The following is a 19,366-nucleotide window of genomic DNA, read 5'->3' as shown; positions in this document are numbered from 1 at the left end:
TCTCAGATTTTCTGTATAGCCTGTGTCTTTGAGGTAAGTAGCACAAGTAGCACTTGTAAACAAGAACCTTTTAAACAAGGATGTTTGTACTCTGTACATGTGATTGTGGTCTCTCTTAAAAGTGGCTTTGGTTGTGATGAATGAAGAGAAGCCAGCCATTAGCACATGATTGGTTGAGCAGTCGGGGAGGCTTGACTCAGTTTTCTGGCCAACTCATTTAGTTGTGCTCAAGTGGATTGTCAAAAGGGAGTGTGCGTGCAGGGATCTATGGTTGAATGCTAATCAGACAGAGATTAGACCGATTTATAGACCACCCACCACCTTCCAATAATCCCAGTGTTGCAATCTATGTATAATGTTTGTCTTTGTTTACTTAAAAGACAAACAATACAGTATAAAGTCAGTAAACCTTGTGATTTTGAATCTTTATTTATTTAATAGGTATTTAATACCATTATCATTTCCTTATAAACCTTGACCCCTTTAAGTCAGGCCACAAGAAGGCTATTTTTGAAATTGCATGATACCATACTATAACTTTTTTTGCTATATTTGCTGTAAAAAAAAAAAAAAAAACTGGCCCTTTTAAGTGTGAAAAATAATTTGGAATATATCAACAAGAACAATTGTTGTCAACACAATCTGTTTCTTTACTGACTATTTGATCAAACTACCAGAGGGACAGGGATTTTTTTTTTTTTACCAAAATGGAAAGTGCGCAGTATAAATACTATAGAAACAGCAAAGAACTGTATGCTATCTGGGGTGCTTAATTTCTAAGGACACGGACACTAAACCACCTGGACAGTAATTGTATTGTGGCTGATAAATTAGTGTGAGAGCACAGGGGGTTATTAAAACTACAAAATCCTGTCTTGGCCTTAGCCATGCAAGACACGCAAGGCCACATCTCCTCAAAAGACCCACATCTAAAACAATTTAGAATGAAATATTTCTCAAAACATTAGTCTCTATGACAGCCCTGTCAGTCAAGTCTTTTAGTGATATCAGGTCTTATTCCATTCCATTGCTCTCTATGACGTATCAATATCGTACATACAAATTTGGATACTAGCAAAGAGCCTTGAGCTGCTAAACGTTGGGACAGAATTACAAGGTTACGCAAAATGCAGAAGATCATTTTCACTAACATAGTTGTTATACATTCTAGTTATGCTTTTGGTTTTGTCTAGCGAGGTTTCTGAGAACTGGAAATGGCCGATCCCCTGATAAGTGTTGCTAACTAGGGAGCAGCTTGTGAGTCATGTTAGAAACATAGCTAACATGGCTATATATAGCACTTTTAAAGTAAGCATGACAATTCACTCTGCACATCTAGTTTCTTAATGCATGTTATTAAATCTATGTTTCACTTTCTAAGTTTTTTTTTTTTTTGGCCTCAAAATGTTTAATCAAAATGTCATATCTCAGTCTTCCAGTGAAACAATGAAGACTTCTCTCTGATGATGTATGCCCGACTTCACCAATCATTTAGTCTGCTTAAATGCCACTCCTATCTTACAATCAACTGCAAACACATGCTGCCTCGATCCAATCAACAACCGATGGATATAACTAAGTCCCCACCCTACTTTTTTTTTCTTTTTTGAGAATGTGTTTCACTCCTGTATGGCATACGGAATAAAAGATCTGATGCTAATTCCGTTACATCACAACTTTAAGTAGTTGGAACAAGCACACAATTTTTACTATTTCAATTTTATAATGTTGCATACTTTTGGTCATGTAGTTTACGTGTTTATTGCCTTGTACTTTATTGCTATATTGCAATATATTTGTTATTTTGACTTTCATCACACCAGCTCCCAGTGTTAACAATGTAACTTAAGCTTCTTGATTGCGGTTAATTTACAGTTGTTGTAGACTTTAAGGGTCATACCATTAATACCTGCCCTCAACCTTACAGGTGGTCAAGTGTTCAGCTGAGAAGTGATTATGTAATCGCCAAATCAGTTTGCCTCCATTCAGAACTCTTGGGATCCTATTGGGTTCAGGTTATTTTGGTTTATCTGGCATATCACATTTTCCTTGATTTCTCCTTCACTACCTATCACTGGTTCCCTGCACGTGTATTTTTTCTTAGCACTCTTGGTAAACTTCAGTTCCTCCAGTTACTTCTTGATGAGCTCCCCTACAGGATTACTTAACAAGATTAGAAGAAAAAAAAAAGAGAAAAATCCCTTTCCATCTGCCTACCTGCCACAGGATCGCCAGAGTTATTCACCTGCGCTTTGACGACCTAGATAGTACTTTCTAACAATAATAATATACTGTTATTACTATCAGTGGATACTGTGTAACAGGTATGCACAGGTGTTGGAAGCTTTGGTTACATTGTCCGAAGTAAATCAGCAACTATTGCACAACAGCATAATTTTTAAGCCACAGGAAGAGTCACTATGTGGAAGCTCATATGGACCTGCACCTTGTATTGTTTAAGCTGCATTTTTGCAATAGGCCAGCTGGATATTACTGCTGGTATGTATGTTTTGTGTATGTATGTTTTAGCTGGGAGTGTGATGAGAGGATGATGGCTATAATAAGTTTATGTGTATATTTATGTTTCAGAGGAGGCTAAACGGATTCCAACACTTATGAACACCGATAAGCGCTCACAAAGATTGTTTCAAATGTTTGTGGAAAAGCCTGGAGACCAAGAACGCTTGCTAAGACGTAAGCGTAATGTTTTTCTGTCCAGTGGAGTACGCATTTGCCATCAAGAAACAGTGCAGCAAGCCATCACTAACCACCTGAAATACTACCAGCTCAGAGGTGAGACACTATTGCAGTACTATTACTATTTATACTGGTAGTATTGCTTATATATTGAATAACTCTGAGTTAAATTAATTTATTATATATGTACAATTCAGTGTTGAAGTACTGAAAGTAACGTTTGTATCTGCTGCTCCCTTTTTGTAACATTCTAAAATTGTTTTTAAAAAAAGTCCTCTAAAAGTCCATTTGTAGTAAGAGTTTTTTTAACAATAAAACAAATTTTGTTGCACTGGGGTGAGTTTTAACTAATTTAACGACTCTGGTCATCCTGTTGGCCCTTAATGACAATATCCTACTGGAATTGACATCATTTTTGTTGGGAAAACAACAGCGCAAACATGAGAATTGTTGATTTGTCTCATGGTATCTCTGTCTTAAGTAATAATTTTAAGTAATACATTTAAATAATTTTTTTGTGCCTGAGGCCCTGAGTCTAACCAGATCATATTTATAAGATTCTGATATGCCCTTTTACATAAATTCTTCCTTAAATTACAACACAGCATGTTTATAAACAGTACTCAAAAGATATTGCATAAGAGGAATGGCCCAAGTACTCAAAGCCAAGAAGTGAATCTGGACTTACTGGTTGAAAAAGGTTTCTGACATCTATAAGGAATGCATGAGAAAAAAAAGGCTCACTATAAACTGACCATGAAATTACTAGTGCCCGAACAAGGAGATGGGTGAAGAAGGATTTTATGATTTTATTAATAGGTAAGAGCAAGCAGGTGGTAGACAGTCAAATAATTTGCCAGACATTAAAAAGTCAGGCGAATCATGAAGTTCTTGCAGAATTTCTGTAATGGTGAAACATGCAGAGTGCCGACCTGTGGTTAAGCCTGTGGTTACGGTAATTATCACCTTTAACACATCGTAAAAAGTCTACCTTATTGTCTGAGACCATAAGCTGAGACCCAGACCAAGACTTGACCCAAATAAGAAGACTCAAATCAAAGCCATATTTATGTTAAGAACACAAGATCAAGACTCCACAAAGGTTACCAATTAATTCATCAACTATAGTGCAAGCGGGTCTGTATAGCTGACTGCTAGAAATAACAATGGGATCTCATTAACGTTTGGCAGTTAGATCCACTCAGAGGTCTTGGGTTAGTGTTGAGAGACCTCAAGACAATCCTTCACAGTTCATGTGTGATTTCTTCCTAACCAAATTAGATGGCAGTATGGTGAGGCTAAAAGCCAGTTAACACATTGGAATGGGGCCAATAAGGTCAGAGCTTTTATATCCATTGCTGAGAATGAGGGTGTCAGCACAGCAGTCTTGTCTAAACACACATTGAGACACTACTTGCAAAGTAGCGCTTGAACCACAATGTCATCTGGACAGGTTATTGCTGTCGGTCAAAAAAATACACCATATGTCAAAAAGGTATACTTTTTAGAATACTGTTCCATCGTTAATGAATAACAACACAGGATGAGTAACGCAATATTAAAATTCTAGTAACTCTTAACTAACAAGAAACTCTGATTAACAAATTAATAAGTAATAGCAGTTGAATGGGGTAGTTCTCTATTATCAAGAACTAAAAAAATGTCATACCTCCCAGAGAACTACTAAGTACTATATATACAGGTTCATAATTAATGTGAATAATGCAGAATGTATAATTCATTCTAAAGTAAAGATTATGTTAACACCCAATGACTCAAGTATTACCAAATCAGAAGGAACTACTAATTATTTGGAACCTTATTCTAAAAAGCATGATAACTTAGTAATGACTGAAGTCATTGTAAGCTTTTGATGTCTATAAGGCTTTGGATAGCGGTTACTAATGTTAATATTGCGTTACTCATTTAGTTATTCATTAATGATGGAACAGTATTCTAAAGTATTACCATCAAAAATACTGTGATGCAGAAATCTAATTTCAATGTTTTTGACCTTAGAAAATAAAATTAAGGAAATACCTTAGCAGGTTATTTGGGCTAAATGCATGCATCACTGTGACTGGTAAGATGGTAAAATCGTGGTACTTTGATATATAGTCTGGTACTGATTAATTACCATTTTCACTTTAAGGACCATCACAGTGTTATTAATGCTCATGTCAAAAACATGGTAATTCCATGATACTATACATGTTATTCGATATAACAGCTGACTAAAGGATTATGTGAAGTGTTAGGCTAAATGTTAGCGTCATGAGTCGTATGTTTGTTGTGGTAATTTCCAACCTCCTGGCTGTAGTGCCCAATCCCCAAGTGGTCAATCCTGTGAAATCACTACATAAGACAGTACAAAATCTTGTATCATAATAAGTGCAAAAGAGTTGTATCTGTTGAGATTAAATACTTCCATTAAACTACGAGAAATGTTGCTCAATGTTACTCACGCATAAAAAGTGAGCAGTCTGATTGTATTTCCTACTGTTCTGATTGTGTTTAGTAGCACTAATACACTACTGTTATTGTTGTTGTTGTTTTGCAGTGTGTCAGGAAGTTGTGTGGGAGGCCTTTAAAATTTTCTTGGAGCGCCTCCCTCGTCAGGAAGAGTACCAGAGCTGGATGAGCCAATGCCAGATAGAGAGAGTCTCCATATGGGAGATTGGCACTTACTTTAGCCAAACAGAGGAACACTTAACACTTGTCCATAGAGTACGTAGCATAAGACAAGTATCATTAACTTTGTACTAACATTAATTATGTTAGTTGACTTTGATAAAAATAGACTATTATGGGTCAGTGGTGCATGTGCATATCATCAATGTCTTACTTCTGTCTTTTGAATCTTTATGGTCCATTGCAGAGACTTGCACAGACGGGACTGAAAAGGTGCATTAAAATTTTTTTTAAAACCTTTGTTTTCACCCTCAATCCATACTTTTTCAAATACCCCCTTTTCTCCCAGCCATTTATTCATTGTATTAGATGAGTTCTGTCTTACTGAGTCTGTTTTTCTCCTCACCTTTTGCCTTCCTCTTTTTTTCTCAGTAAGACACCTACATACTCAGTATGCAGGTATTACACCCTTTATACCCGTTCTTTATTTTTTTATTAAATGGACTGTACAGTTAGAGATCTTGTGTGTGTGGTTTTAACTCTTACATTTGAAGGTCTGTTTAATTTCTAACTGTCTTTTTTTTTTCTTCTCTCTCTTTTTTTTTTATCAGACCAGAGGATTCTTCCCAAGAGCAAGACAATGTGCCACCAGGTATGTCTGTAATGATTGTGTGTTACATACTGATACAGTATCTTATATAAACTGTATAAAACCCTTACCATGCATATTTGACAGTAATTTTGAAAATCAAAAGGAAAATTATATTTTACAACTATTTAGTTTTTTTGTATTGATCCATAATTTCAACATCAATTACAATTATTTGTGGATAACTTTGGTATGTTCTAGACAATATTTGTGGCACTGACCCTCCTGGTTTCAGTCCTGTATGGAGAGTACTTTGCCTCCAAACAATCAACAGCAATTTCTAGATGTTTAGCAACTAGCTTCTGTTGCAACGAGTTAGTGCTGATGCACATATTATGGCAGAATATAAAAAAAATCAAATGGCTTTAAAATGCCTTTTAGCTATTGGTTTGAATTTCAGATAATCCTTTTATGTTTTTCCAGGGCTATTTTGATGCAAACTTTGTTTGCAATTCAGATTGAGATGTAATTGGAAATGGCAAGAAATAAACTTAAAGAGATCTTATTACATGTGCCTGAACACCAAGATACAAAAATGATCTTCAAAACTTGGTAGGTGATGAGCTTCCAGCAGAGACCACTGTGTTGGTGACCACAATGGTTCCAGATGAGGTCATCTCTGAGAGTGTGAAGGAAGTTACTGCAGAAGCACCATCCGTTGCCATGACAATGGAGCTGGATACTGAGGTAGACAGCTGATGTAGGCTGAAATATACTGTTATTGATGAAGATATAATAAAAATGTAAGGATGAGGTCTAGTTCTAATTTTATGCACTCAAGAGTGATACATGCAAAAAATATACATATAAACACATTTTAAATATTGAACACCTGCTAAACAAAGTTTGTGTATTGTCTGTGGTAGATCACTAATGAGATTGAGCAGGAGGCAGCTGCTTTGCCTGCACATCCTCTGGTTGAGCAGAGGGTGGAGTTGGCTTTGTTACTGACTGGAGAACCATGGAGTGAAGAGCTATTCAACTCCACCAGCAGTGAGCATCACAGACTCACTCAGCAGATCACAGAGAGGGTACGACAACACACACATACTTACTTTAATTTTTACACTGATGTTATTTTTACGTTACTATATTGTTTTAGATTTGTAACAAAATGTGCTGCCTATATATGTCATTCTTCCAGATTTCCGCTGCTTTGGAGAAACTGACAGAATTCAAGAATGTGTCAGTATTGAATATCAGGTGTGTTGGTGCATGTTTCATTCTGCTAGTTACAATAAATTAGCTCCAAAAAGTATTTGGACACTTAGTTCACGCTTAAAAATGTATAAATATCATTGCATTAGATTAGAACATAATGGTATTTTAAGACAGATCAAGCACACTTTTCAAGCAAAAGGTTTTTTAACAAAAAGAATTGTAATAGATTTTAAATAAAACAATGGATACACTATATGAAATCCGTGCACCAATAATAGTTACGGTACACAATGCAGGTCAAAATAACCGATGAGAAGCGTTGTGGAAAATAATACTATCTATCTCTATCTATCTATCCATCCATCTATCCATCCATCCATCCATCCATCCATCCATCCATCCATCCATCCATCCATCCATCCATCCATCCATCCATCCATCCATCCATCCATCCATCCATCCATCCATCCATCCATCCATCCATCCATCCATCCATCCATCCATCTAATCTATATATATATATATTATATAAAACGAGATATCCAAGGACTGAGTCAGTGCAGTTGTGATCCTGAGTTATCAAGGTCCTGCCCATACTCCCACTCCCGCAGACTCAATCACAAGCACAACTGTCAATTATGAAGTTACACCCCATTTTTATAGCATCAAATAACTAACTAAAACCAAACTTATTGGAAAAATTAACATACATCTGAGAGATAAAAACTACCTAAAATGACAGAAACCATATTTGGAAAAATATTATTTAAATGTGTAATTGGATTTTTAGTTTGGCTCACATTCGATCAAATGGAGAGGGCAGGGTTTATGACCTATACTGCAGCTAGCCACCAGGGGGCGATCAAAATGATTTGGCTTCAGTTGTCAGGACTTGTATTTTCCACTTAGGAGTCAGGACAGACCCTCGAGCCAACAGCAACTGGCAGTGACACACCTAATTTATCCATAAGTGATCAAGGCCTTAGTGGGCACTCGTACAATGTAAGAAATTATGTACATCTGAGTGAACAAGACAGATGGAGGTTAGTGAGGGAAGGGAATAAAAAGTGGACTTAAATGCAGCCCTGGAACATGTCTATAGTTAATGTATGATTAGACAATATGCGTCATTAGTCTATCACCTGCTATAGTGGTTAGACTATTGTACTAAAAATATGACCTTTATCTTTTCTGTAGGCCACAGGTGGATTCCTCAAGGTAAATTACACTCGATTGTTTGCATGAATGCAGGTTAGTGAGTGAGAGAATGTATTTTTGCAGTCTTTCCTTGAGTTAGTATAAACAAGCAAGAATCATGTTTATAGTCATGCAATTACAATGGAAGTCTAAGGGGCAAGTCATTGTTTGTATATTAACATTAAAATAGTCAAGTCAAGTTTATTTGTATAGCGCTTTTCACAATACAGATTGTATCAAAGCAGCTTCACAGTATTAAATTAAAATAATACAACAAAGTTTTTTCAAGAGGAATTTATTGATTGATAAAATTAAATTAAATATCCCCAAAATATCCCCAAAATACCCAATGTTTTGAAAATATAGCCACAAAGGCTTACAACTGATGATGTGAGACTATTGCAAAGTTATCCAAACTTTCAGCTCATGTCATGATCATGTTCTGTCCCGTAGACTAAGTGCGGTTGTTGTTTTTTCTCTGCAGTGGTGATAAGACAGTACTGGTGGAATATGTTGTGTCCCTCCAGACCAACAGTGAAGTAATCAGCAGTCAGACGCTGGACTTCATTAATCTTCAATCCAACATGGTAGAGGGCACCTTTAGTTACTCAGAGGGGCCCACAGTCCAGCACACCATTATTGACCTCCACCCTGACATCACTGAGGCTCTGCAAGGTACTGCTTTACCTGCTTGTAGCTACTAGTCTTCTACGGTACATCTCAGCAGTCTGTAATGGTGTCATATTTTCTTGTTGTCAGTGGAAACATTTCCAGAGGAAACCCATCCTGCCGAGGAGTCACCAGACCCTGACCACAAGGTGATTAAGATTTCTGTCAAGAAGACAGTGAAGTTTTAAGTATACCATCTAGATATTTGCATATTCTTAAAATCTAAATTCTGATTCCTAGTATAGGAACACATTTCTAGGCTAGGTTACGGTGATCTGCATGGTTTCTAGGGTATTGTAAAGTGATTACCTAAAGTAGGTGTTCTGGGATGTTTACTAGCCCAAGCACACTAGTACAAGGGATAATAATTGTATTTTCAAGGGATAATAACGGCCAAGTATATGGGAAATTCTGGTCTGTAGATACGTATAATGTCCTTTAATGTAAGTCTATCATGCTAGACTTTACCTCTACTTAACAAGGCACACAATGAGGTATTATTCTTGTCGCATAGAACAAACAATTTGGTGTGAGTTACCTACCATAGTTTTAAAAAAAACTCCTAACTCTAAGAATGGAATAGCAGGAACAGTAATAGTAATGACAGCCTTAGCAAGCACCATCAATAACTTTCACAAAGACTGAGCCAGCTGTTTCATTTCATTTGTTGTCTAGGATGACATTTTAACTGTAGAAAAACCATCCGAGCTGCCTGGAGAAGTGGCAAAGGAGGTCTTTACAATTAGTGACCATTTGGATCCTACAATGTCAGAAGAGGAAGGTATGGGAGAGCAGGATGTCATACATTTAGATGAGACCACACAACCACTTATAGACTATCCCAGCGGCAGTTTCTCAGAGGGTAAGAACCAACATTCACATGTACAATGATTTACAGCTGGGATGTGAAATAATGCACTTGGAGGGTCAGTATCCTGCAGGGTTTAGCTTCAACCTGCCCAACACTCCTTCCTAGAATCTTTCTGAAATCTGCAGGACAGTGGCTCTTCAGGAGCAGGACTGACACCCCTGATATAAACCAATATGGTGGTGAAAGACTTGTGTCAAGATGCTTGTTTGTTCCTCTTTTCAGACCTTCAAGACAAGGACTTGGTGTTACCGTTTTCCCCTAGGCAGAGTCCTGCTGTGGAAGGTGAAGCGGTTGGTCCTGTTATCGATGCCAAGCAAGACAGTGACATCACAATGGATGACCTTGACCCAGCCTCTGGATTTGGTGTAATCGAAGAAAATTGGGTAACTGTCCTTCCTACTGAAACTCAAGAGCCAGTTGGAGATACAGAAGATGATGAAGAGTTTTTGGTTAATGTAGAAATGCCACAGAAAGAGGACTATGAATTCTCCACAATTACAACAGTGGTTGAAGAGGACCAGATCTTGCCTGAGGAAACCACAGAATTAATTACTGTTGAAGTGGTACGTGGTAGTGATGCCCCTGCAATGCCACCAGTCAAGGTGGCTGAGGCAGAATCTGCCCTACAACCTGAGGAAGACCTCATATTACCTGCAGAAGAAGAGAGGCAAGAGGATGGAGAAGAGGAAGAATATGTTGACAGTACCACAATGCCACATGAGAACAAAGATTTTGTACTAACGGATGTTTCAGCTATACAGTTTTCAAAGGAAGTTCTAAAAGAGGAAGAGCTCCTGTTGGTCACCACTGAACCAGCAAACCCAGTTTACTCAACACCGCTTTCACCTGAAATAGAACCACCCTTCTCCCTCTTGACCATGAAGACCCCAGAAGAGGTGGAGTTGGGGCATAACTTAAATTCAGAGGTCATGACTACATCTCTGGATGTGATCGATAACAGAGAGGAAGAGGGTAGTGGTGTCCCTAGTGTCATTCAGGGTGATGAAGTTTCCAGCATTGCCTTGCCAACTAACCCTGGGCGGTCTTTGATAGTGTTTTTCAGTCTTCGTGTGACTAACATGATTTTCTCTGAGGATTTGTTCAATAAGAGCTCTGCAGAGTACAAAGCCTTGGAGCAACGGTTCCTTGAACTGGTAGTGTACTTTCTCTAAAGTATATTTGTACATATTCATCCCTTTCCTTTTCCTACCATCACTTGTTCTTTCTCTTCGCCCACATTCCCTGTCAAATCCACTTATCAGTCCAAATCAAGAATGTCCAATCCTGCTCCTGGAGGGCCATCTTCCAGCAGAGTTTAGCTCCAGCCACAATTAAACAGACCTGGGGCCGGTTGCACACAAAAAAAAAGAAAAGAAAAGATGATTAACTTGTAAGACTAATCTTGGCAAGATTAGTCTTACAAGTTAATCATCTTTTCTTTTCTTTTTTTTTTGACTGTTCATAAAAACGTAGATTGATCTAATTTGATACCGAAAAGTAAGACTTATTACCCTTAAAGGTCCCATTGCATGAAAATTTCACTTTATGAGGTTTTCTAACCTTAATATGAGTTTCCCTAGCCTGCCTATGGTCCCCCAGTGGCTAGACGTTTTGATGGGTGTAAACCAAGCCCTGGGTATTTTTTGAGAAAAATGAAAGCTCAGACGGGCGAATCTAGAAATATTCCCCTTATGTCGTCATAAGGGGAAAGGTTACCTCCCCTTTCTCTTCTTTGCCCGCAAAAAGAATTTGGCCCGCTCATGAGAAAATGAGCTGCGCGAGCGCGATATTGTTATTTCCTCGAGAGACATCATGGCTTGCACACGAGCGAAGCATGGCAGTTGCTCAGTGTTTGGATGTACAAATGAACACAAAAGTATTTTTTTAGTTCCTTCATCCGAGCCTCTGAAGAACCAGAGGGTTATGTGAATTTCTGATGTGTAATTGTTCAAGTTCAGGCAGATAATCTTTCTCTCAAAGTCGTTCAATACTGTTTGTGCATCAGTAAATCAAGCCAGTGACTAAACGATCAACTTCACGTCGTTTCTCTTAGTAGGATGAAAATAATTGTACTTATACTGAGATTGATATATATACAGAAAGCGATCAAAGAACAATCCCTTTCCAATCACCCAAGCTGTCAATCACACAGCGCGAGTTTATCTGGACACTTGCCAAAACTCGTTATGAAATCAATGACGCTGTTACACTGCACAACGAAGCTCTTACTGTACTTACCTCATGTTTGCATTGGTGAAAGCATTAATGAGAGAACAGAAACTGCGTTGCAATGATAAGATCTTCATTCATGTGATCAACAGGCTGTCATCTGCTCAATGCTCATCACTGCAACCTTTTATGTGATGGGAATAGATCTAAGTACTTAAAAAACTTCTCACGATTCGTTAATCCCGATAGCTGTAATAGTAAAAACGTATAATAGCTGTAATAGTAAAAGTTTTCGAGAGAGTTCCACATGTAATGCGAGATATTTCATATGCAAGCATGTCAGCCAATCACAGCAGTGGGCGTTTACACTGAAGTCTCACAGCAGACACGCCCCTTCAAACAGAGCGTTCAAATCAGAGGCTAAAATCAGGCTAGGAAGTATGCCTTTTATTTCTAAATTATAACAACCTAAACCTTCCAGGTAGGTGTGTTGGAGTTAAACTCTGCAGGAAGGTGGCCCTCCAGGAGCAGGAATAGACATTCTTAATTCTGAATAGATTGTTCACTAATTTATATATACCAAGTCCTGGAGTGCCAGTTTTCTGCTGAGTTTTGCTTTAACACTAACCAAACACACCCAAACAAGGCTAATCAAGGTGTCCAGAATTGCTTGCAAATTACGGACAGGTGGGTTAGACTGCAGTTGGTACTAAAGTCTGCAGGACACTGACCCTCCAGGACTGGAGTTGAAAAGGCCTGTTTTATACATTTTATGTTTGTGAGTTTATGCACTTATTATTGGGATTTTATGTCCCTCAGTTGGTGCCATATCTGCAGTCAAACCTCAGTCACTTTGAGAACCTGGAGATCTTGAACTTCAGAAATGGAAGTATTGTGGTGAATAACCGTATGAAGTTTGGGAAGCCTGTTCCACGTGAAGTCAATGCTGCTGTTTACCTCATTCTTGAGGACTTCTGCAACACAGCTTACCAGACCATGAACCTCGCCATTGACAAATATTCTTTGGATGTTGAATCAGGTAAGACAAATTCAGAAAACTCTCACTCTGGAAATGCAGCCTGTGTATAATGTGTTCAGGTACCTCATCACATGCCACCTTTATGCAGCAGCTAATCAATGTGTGTGTATGGTTGTTTGTTTTTAGGGGAACTTGCAGACCCATGCAAGTTTCAGGCATGTAATGAGTTTGCAGAATGTTCAGTGAACCGCTGGTCAGGTGAGGCTGAATGTGTGTGTAATGCTGGTTACTTCAGTGTGGACGGACTACCCTGCCAGAGCATCTGTGACCTTCAGCATGACTTCTGCCTGAATGATGGGAAATGTGATGTCATTCCAGGCCAAGGAGCCATCTGCAGGTATGTTTATTTAGATTATATAATGCTCAAGAAATCTTTAATGAATTTGTGCAAATTTAAGAAAGCCTAAATACAGATCATATACTGTACAGCGAGGTCTATACTACCTGGAGAACAGCATTCTCATTCATCTTGAAGTACGTAGATGCTAGGCTGGCATTTTCTTAAGGTGCGTTTTTTTTAAGGTGGGCCAAACTTGCCCATTGGCCTCGGTCCATCATCATGGCCACCTAATCATCTCCATATACTGATTGGCTTAGTCACTATGTCTCCTCTTCACCAATAAGCTGGTGTGTGGTGGGCGTTCTGGCGCAATATGGCTGCCGTCGCATCATCCACGTGGATGCTGCACATTGGTGGTGGTTGAGGAGATTCCCCCTTCTATGTAAAGCACTTTGAGTACCCAGAAAAGCGCTATATAAATGTATGTGTGTCTGCTCTGTAGATGCCGTGTGGGAGAAAACTGGTGGTACAGAGGGGAACATTGTGAAGAATATGTTTCTGAGCCACTCGTGGTTGGCATTGCCATAGCATCTGTTGCTGGGTTCCTGATGGTGGCATCAGGAGTAATCTTCTTCTTAGCAAGAACTCTGAGAGACCAGTATGACAGGGATGAGACGGAGGACCAAGTACGGTAAGACACATTCTCTATCACAGTCAATCTGGGGTGCGTTTCCCGAACAACGACGTAACTCACTGCTTAACTAACCGTAGTACGATGCATCGTTGAAGAAACCAACTAGCTAGTAACGACTGTTTCCCGAAACCATATTGTCGCAAATTGGTCGTTCAACCACGATGTCACGCAGGTGGTGGAGTAATAACTTTTGAATGAATCTGTTTGAGATCTAATTGATGCTAGATGTTTTGCTATAAATTACAGACATGGCATCTGAGGACTATTTCAAATTGTTCTCAGTTATTTTGCTTTATTTCCAGATTCAATCATAGGCTCATTCTTACGTAGTAAAGCATGTTCACACATGCGCACTATTCAAAAACGATGCTTTAAATCTCGACAAATTAAAAGATGTAAATGATGTATTATAAATAAAAGATATAGATTGAACTGAATGTCAGCTTGTTTAGTTGACTTAAGATAAGGATTTATTGACTCCAGATGTCATGAAAACATGAAACTATGCTTCTAAGCACAGCTCGAGAGCTGTCATTCCAACCACACAACTCTGCGCGACAGTTAGCGAATGTTCGTTGGAACGATGTTTTCGGGCAACACAGACTCGTTGAACTATGCTGATAACAACGGAACTAGCGACCATAGTTGGCTAACGATGCTTTCGGGAAACGCACCCCTGGTAAATCGCGACTATTCTTTCTATTATAGACTTTGTCTATAAGTGAACTTCAGTACATGAAAGCTTTACCTTAGAAGTCTGAGCCTTCAGAGCCAATCACCTGACATGAACCCTTGATAAGAGTTTGACCTTGAGTAAAGTAGCATTGAGCCTCTAGAAAGGTCCTATGTCACACATAAAAAATCACAATGAAAGCATGATATTTTAATTTCAATAAAAGCTAAATGAAAATTGTAAGGGTGATGAATGCGAATGCGAAAGGTTTCTAATTATTACATTACACACTAAACCAAGTCAAATCTTGAAATCAATTATTTATTGAAATGATTATAAATGAGTCTGTTACATATACATTTAAAGTGCCCCATTATGCTTTTTCAAGTATGTATTACCTTCCATGCAGTGTGTAATATAGCTGTTTGTGAATGTTAAAGGTCTGCAAAGTTTTAAAGATCAAAGTGGATGACAAATAAATTTGTCTCTTAAAAGAAAGAATAGATTCTGAACTGCCTAAATGAGTTGTCAGCAATTCCAGTCTCATGTCCTGTTACATACCTAGTAGCAATGTACCCACATTCAAACACTAGCTGGGGCCTGGAAGAGTTTGGTTTGTGTTGTCGACATGTTAACAAGACGCTGTTTTCAGTGTTGCAAATCCACTTTGCATGCACTTCAAAAGGATGAGGACTCACACTGGAATTGATATGGGAAAAATTTAACAAACCATTTTGACAAATCTTTGACAAATGAGGTGATGTGCAATGTGTATTATGAGAATTGGAGGTTTTTTTTATTTATTTTTTTATCTTTGATGCATGTACATTTATTGTAGAAAAATTGGCAGTTTTAAAATGAGCATAATTTTAAACATTTCAAATGGCATAATAGGGGCACTTTAATGTTCTTTTTTCTCTCACTTAAATCTCTTTAATTACTGCAGGTGCTTTACCTAGGAAGAAGTTTACATCTCCAGTAATGCCATTATGAGATTTGCATTAATTCATCAACAAGGCTGATCTTTGATCCCTTGACCCTCTTTAGGCCATGACTTCTTACCCCTGTGGATTTAACAATGGATGTTGCAACTTTGTGTGTGTGTGTGTATACATGTTTGTATGAAGGGGAGAGGACAGGCCACCGTTTATAGACACAGCCACTAAGTATAACCCCATGTTCGAGAGTGATTTAACGACAGGCTACAGCCATTACTACCAGCGGTACCCAGAGCCCCCAGTCCACAGCAGCGCCAGTGCTGAAGCATCCACTGACTTCAGCAGTGAAGAGATACGCCATATTTATGAGAACAGCGAGCTCACCAAGGAGGTATGGGTCTGTGTGCATTACAAATTATTTTTAATTTTTTTTAACTGTAAGAAGCAAGTGTGTGATACGTGTTGTTTATGGAATTATCTCTTCCTGTCCATTCCGTAGGAGATTCAAGATCGCATACGCATCCTTGAACTCTACACGAGAGATCGTCAGTTTGCAGATTTTTTGCAACAGCATCAAATGTAAGTATGTCTTTTAAGATGTCTTATTCATAGAATATAGCTTTGCATATTTTCACCCCTCATGTTTGGTTTTTGTTTTATTTAATCAGAACAATGGATAATCGAAGAGAAAGTTCCTCAACATAGGACACATATGTCCAATATTCAGCTGGGTGCATGACATGATAGCAGGTGATAGCAATGTTATGAGAACAGCATGTTATACTTTAACAGTTTGTGTCTCCAATGTTGCATCTAGTGTAAACATAAGTGGAACTTTTGGGCTTTTCATCTCTTTAATCTATTATTTTATTCTAAAACATTGTTTGTATTGATTTGCTTGTTGTGTTCCTCTTCCAGAAACTTGCCTTGCATTTTGGGACATGACCTCTCAGTGATTCCTGAGCAAAATCCTCTCTTTTTCCTCTTAGAGACTTTTGCCATCACAAATAATAATGGTTAACTATAGATCTTTCTTAAAATAAGCTATTTTGTTGCTTTTATTATTATATTTTCCCTACTGTTAAAGACCATTTCATTTTTTTTTTTCTGTATTAGAACAAGATCGCAGTCACAGACAATGCCATTGGTTGAAATGTTTTGTTAGTGCCTTCTATTCTTATAGCTGTGGTCCGTCTCTCAGCCAGAGAAAAAGATCCCTGATGCATTATTCTTGAAAGTTACTTGAATCACAGACCATCAATGTTCTATTACTTTTAGGACATTACATTACATTTATTTTTTATTCTTTGGTACCTTTTATAGTTTCACTGCTTTTTTTAGAAATTTCAAGACAAAATAAACAGCTAATTTTAACGTTTATTTGACTGAATATTAAAAAAGTTAGAAAATTAACCGAAAACTTACAAAACAATAAAAAGTGGCCTCCAATAATGTGCCCATTTATGAAAGAAGAAAAAACGCTGCAAACTCCAAGATGTTATTTTGAAAAGTAGATTTGTATCTTTAAATTTTTGAATGAAGATTGTGAGTATTAACAGGGGTTATAGTTTTATTATGTAACAATAATGTATATTATCATTGTTTTAACTGCCCTTAACGGAGTGGCTGCTTTAAGCCAAAATCCCTTTAAGGCAAGTCACTTCACTTGGCAGCCATATAGCAAACATCTTCGGGCAGCTATTTCCTATGTACAGTGTGTAATAGTCATATAAGTACAGTTCCTATATACTTGAATGAAGAAAGACCAAAATCTTCAAACATTTGTTTCAGAAACATATTTCAAATCAGCAATAAAATACAGCAGTGCACAAATCTTGCTGCTTAAGCTCAAATCATGGCTCAATTGACAAAAAGGCTAGACTTTGATTCCTACTGCTATTTAGTGTGGCAATTTCTCCCATTCTTTTTTCAGTGAGTGGTGTGTCACCACCTCCTTGCAATAATGGCTGTTGCAATTATTGACATTTGAATGTATTGTTTTTTACATTATTTACTGTATTTAAAGTTGTATCAGTTGGGATAGTTCAGAAACAAAAGAAATTATTGTCATCTTTTAAATACATCATTACTCATGTGGGTAAATGATTTGACGGAAATTGTCATATTTGTGTGGATGATGCCTTTAAGAATTTTTGTGAGAATTAAATGTTGTTGAACTGAAGACTTTTATTTACAAGTTTTATTACAGATGCTAAGTCATTGTTTACAGTATATGGTTTATTGCCATTTTGTCTCTGTGTGTTAATTTAGTGTGCAGTGTGTGAACGATATGATGTGTGTTCCTGAGTTGGCCTGCTGGTCTTCCACGTATCACAGCTAATTTAGGAGTACAGAGAGCTCACTACAATTAGTCAAAGCTGAGATTACAGCCCAGATTACAGGGAATTACTGTACCTGCAGCCTATGCTGTAAACACGGAGATGTGACTGTTTGTTTGTCTATTATACCATGAAAATGCTTACATGTAAATGACTCTAATATATGTAGTACTACATAGTGAGGTCTAGTCTTAGACAGACTGCATATGTGCAATATAGGCTACATCATGTGTGTTTGGAATTGCATGAGATTTGATGTGAATCACATACTTCATTTTGTTGATTTTATGAGAAACAAATGGAGACCAATATGGTAATGTGTAACACATGAAAGGCATAATTATGCATAATTTATTTGTTAGTGTAAAGAGAGCTTGAGAAAGGGCTACAATCAGAACCAGACTGGGTGCTTGAGCCACAAAGAAATGGGCTTTTTTCCCCCTCTCTACAATATCAGTAGTGAAAGAGATCTGATGGTCCAGTGATTTTGTCAACATGTCAAGTTTAATTGAATATCTTGCAGTTACACTTCAGAATTTAATCTCTAGAGGGCGTTGTTTGGGTTTTACTATTTCAAAGTGCTCAATGGATCACACACTACATGATCAAGTGGCTGTTGTAAAATTCCTATGCTGCTCTATTTTAGGTTCTGCATTGGCTATGAGAGAGTGTTTACACTCTGTTGATGTTGCAAGTAGTGATGGGAGAAACTAAGCTTTTCGAATCTCTAATTCAATTGAAGCATCACCCTGGTTCCCTACACAAAAACCCGATAGGATTTTTTCATTGGCTTTTGGATTAGTGCACTAAATAAGGTCTGTGACTAACAAAAGCTTATGATTCTTATACTATTTGTTCATCTTTATAATCTTCACAAATGAACACAACTTTAATGAATTATGAAGCATAAATACAATCTGTATATCAAAAGCTAAACATAGGCTATATATGGTCGCGTGACTTCAACGTCACCATCAATAAGCTTCTGACAAATATTTTAGGTTTTGTTTAAAAACATTTTCCCTGAAAGTTCGAGTTATAATAATTTGCAAGAGCATAATTATAAACACAACGAGGCTGTGAAAGCGGACTAGTGAGTTAAGTTTACCTGTTTGGCTGATGACGATTAATGTCCTCGACAACCTCCGTAGTTCTATTTAGCCACTTGTTAGCAATCTTATAAGACAAGTTTTTTAAAAAAATCACAAGAGGGTATTACAGATATGTTTTCTATCGTAGAATGTGAAATGTGTAAATATCTTGAGCTTGTATTCACCACAGACTTTATTTCAAGCATTTAACCAAAACCCCATTCGAAAAACCAATTGACTTCAGGACAATACGCTGATTTCACGCAGC

General features: G+C 37.6%; 1 protein-coding gene across 1 annotated transcript; it reads left to right on the top strand.

The window, feature by feature from the left end:
• Positions 1 to 48: 48 nt before the first annotated feature.
• Positions 49 to 17,850, top strand: impg2a (interphotoreceptor matrix proteoglycan 2a). Its single transcript, XM_082175255.1, has 21 exons — positions 49 to 2,499; positions 2,590 to 2,793; positions 5,258 to 5,424; positions 5,576 to 5,601; positions 5,761 to 5,787; positions 5,940 to 5,980; positions 6,534 to 6,664; positions 6,844 to 7,008; positions 7,122 to 7,180; positions 8,336 to 8,356; positions 8,820 to 9,010; positions 9,095 to 9,153; positions 9,680 to 9,866; positions 10,098 to 11,029; positions 12,864 to 13,083; positions 13,210 to 13,420; positions 13,866 to 14,054; positions 15,858 to 16,059; positions 16,168 to 16,247; positions 16,337 to 16,418; positions 16,587 to 17,850. The coding sequence occupies exons 1-20, from the start codon at positions 2,421 to 2,423 to the stop codon at positions 16,371 to 16,373; spliced, it is 3,228 nt and encodes a 1,075-aa protein (XP_082031381.1). The 5' UTR covers positions 49 to 2,420; the 3' UTR covers positions 16,374 to 16,418; positions 16,587 to 17,850.
• Positions 17,851 to 19,366: the final 1,516 nt, after the last annotated feature.

The sequence above is a fragment of the Leuciscus leuciscus genome (genome assembly GCF_965113295.1).
Source record: "Leuciscus leuciscus genome assembly, chromosome: 7".
In the NCBI taxonomy this organism is placed as follows: domain Eukaryota; kingdom Metazoa; phylum Chordata; class Actinopteri; order Cypriniformes; family Leuciscidae; genus Leuciscus; species Leuciscus leuciscus.
The sequence above is the reverse complement of the archived record's forward strand: the minus strand, read 5'-3'. Positions and strand labels throughout refer to the sequence as shown.

What these genes read in the sequence shown, in the direction of transcription:
- impg2a (XM_082175255.1), top strand. Translation starts at nt 2,421, where the DNA reads ATGTGGAAGCTCATATGGACCTGCACCTTGTATTGTTTAAGCTGCATT. An exon ending in CCAGCTGGATATTACTGCTG is followed by an intron (nt 2,500 to 2,589) that starts GTATGTATGTTT and finishes TTTATGTTTCAG; the next exon opens with AGGAGGCTAAACGGATTCCA. An exon ending in GCAAGACAATGTGCCACCAG is followed by an intron (nt 5,981 to 6,533) that starts GTATGTCTGTAA and finishes AAAACTTGGTAG; the next exon opens with GTGATGAGCTTCCAGCAGAG.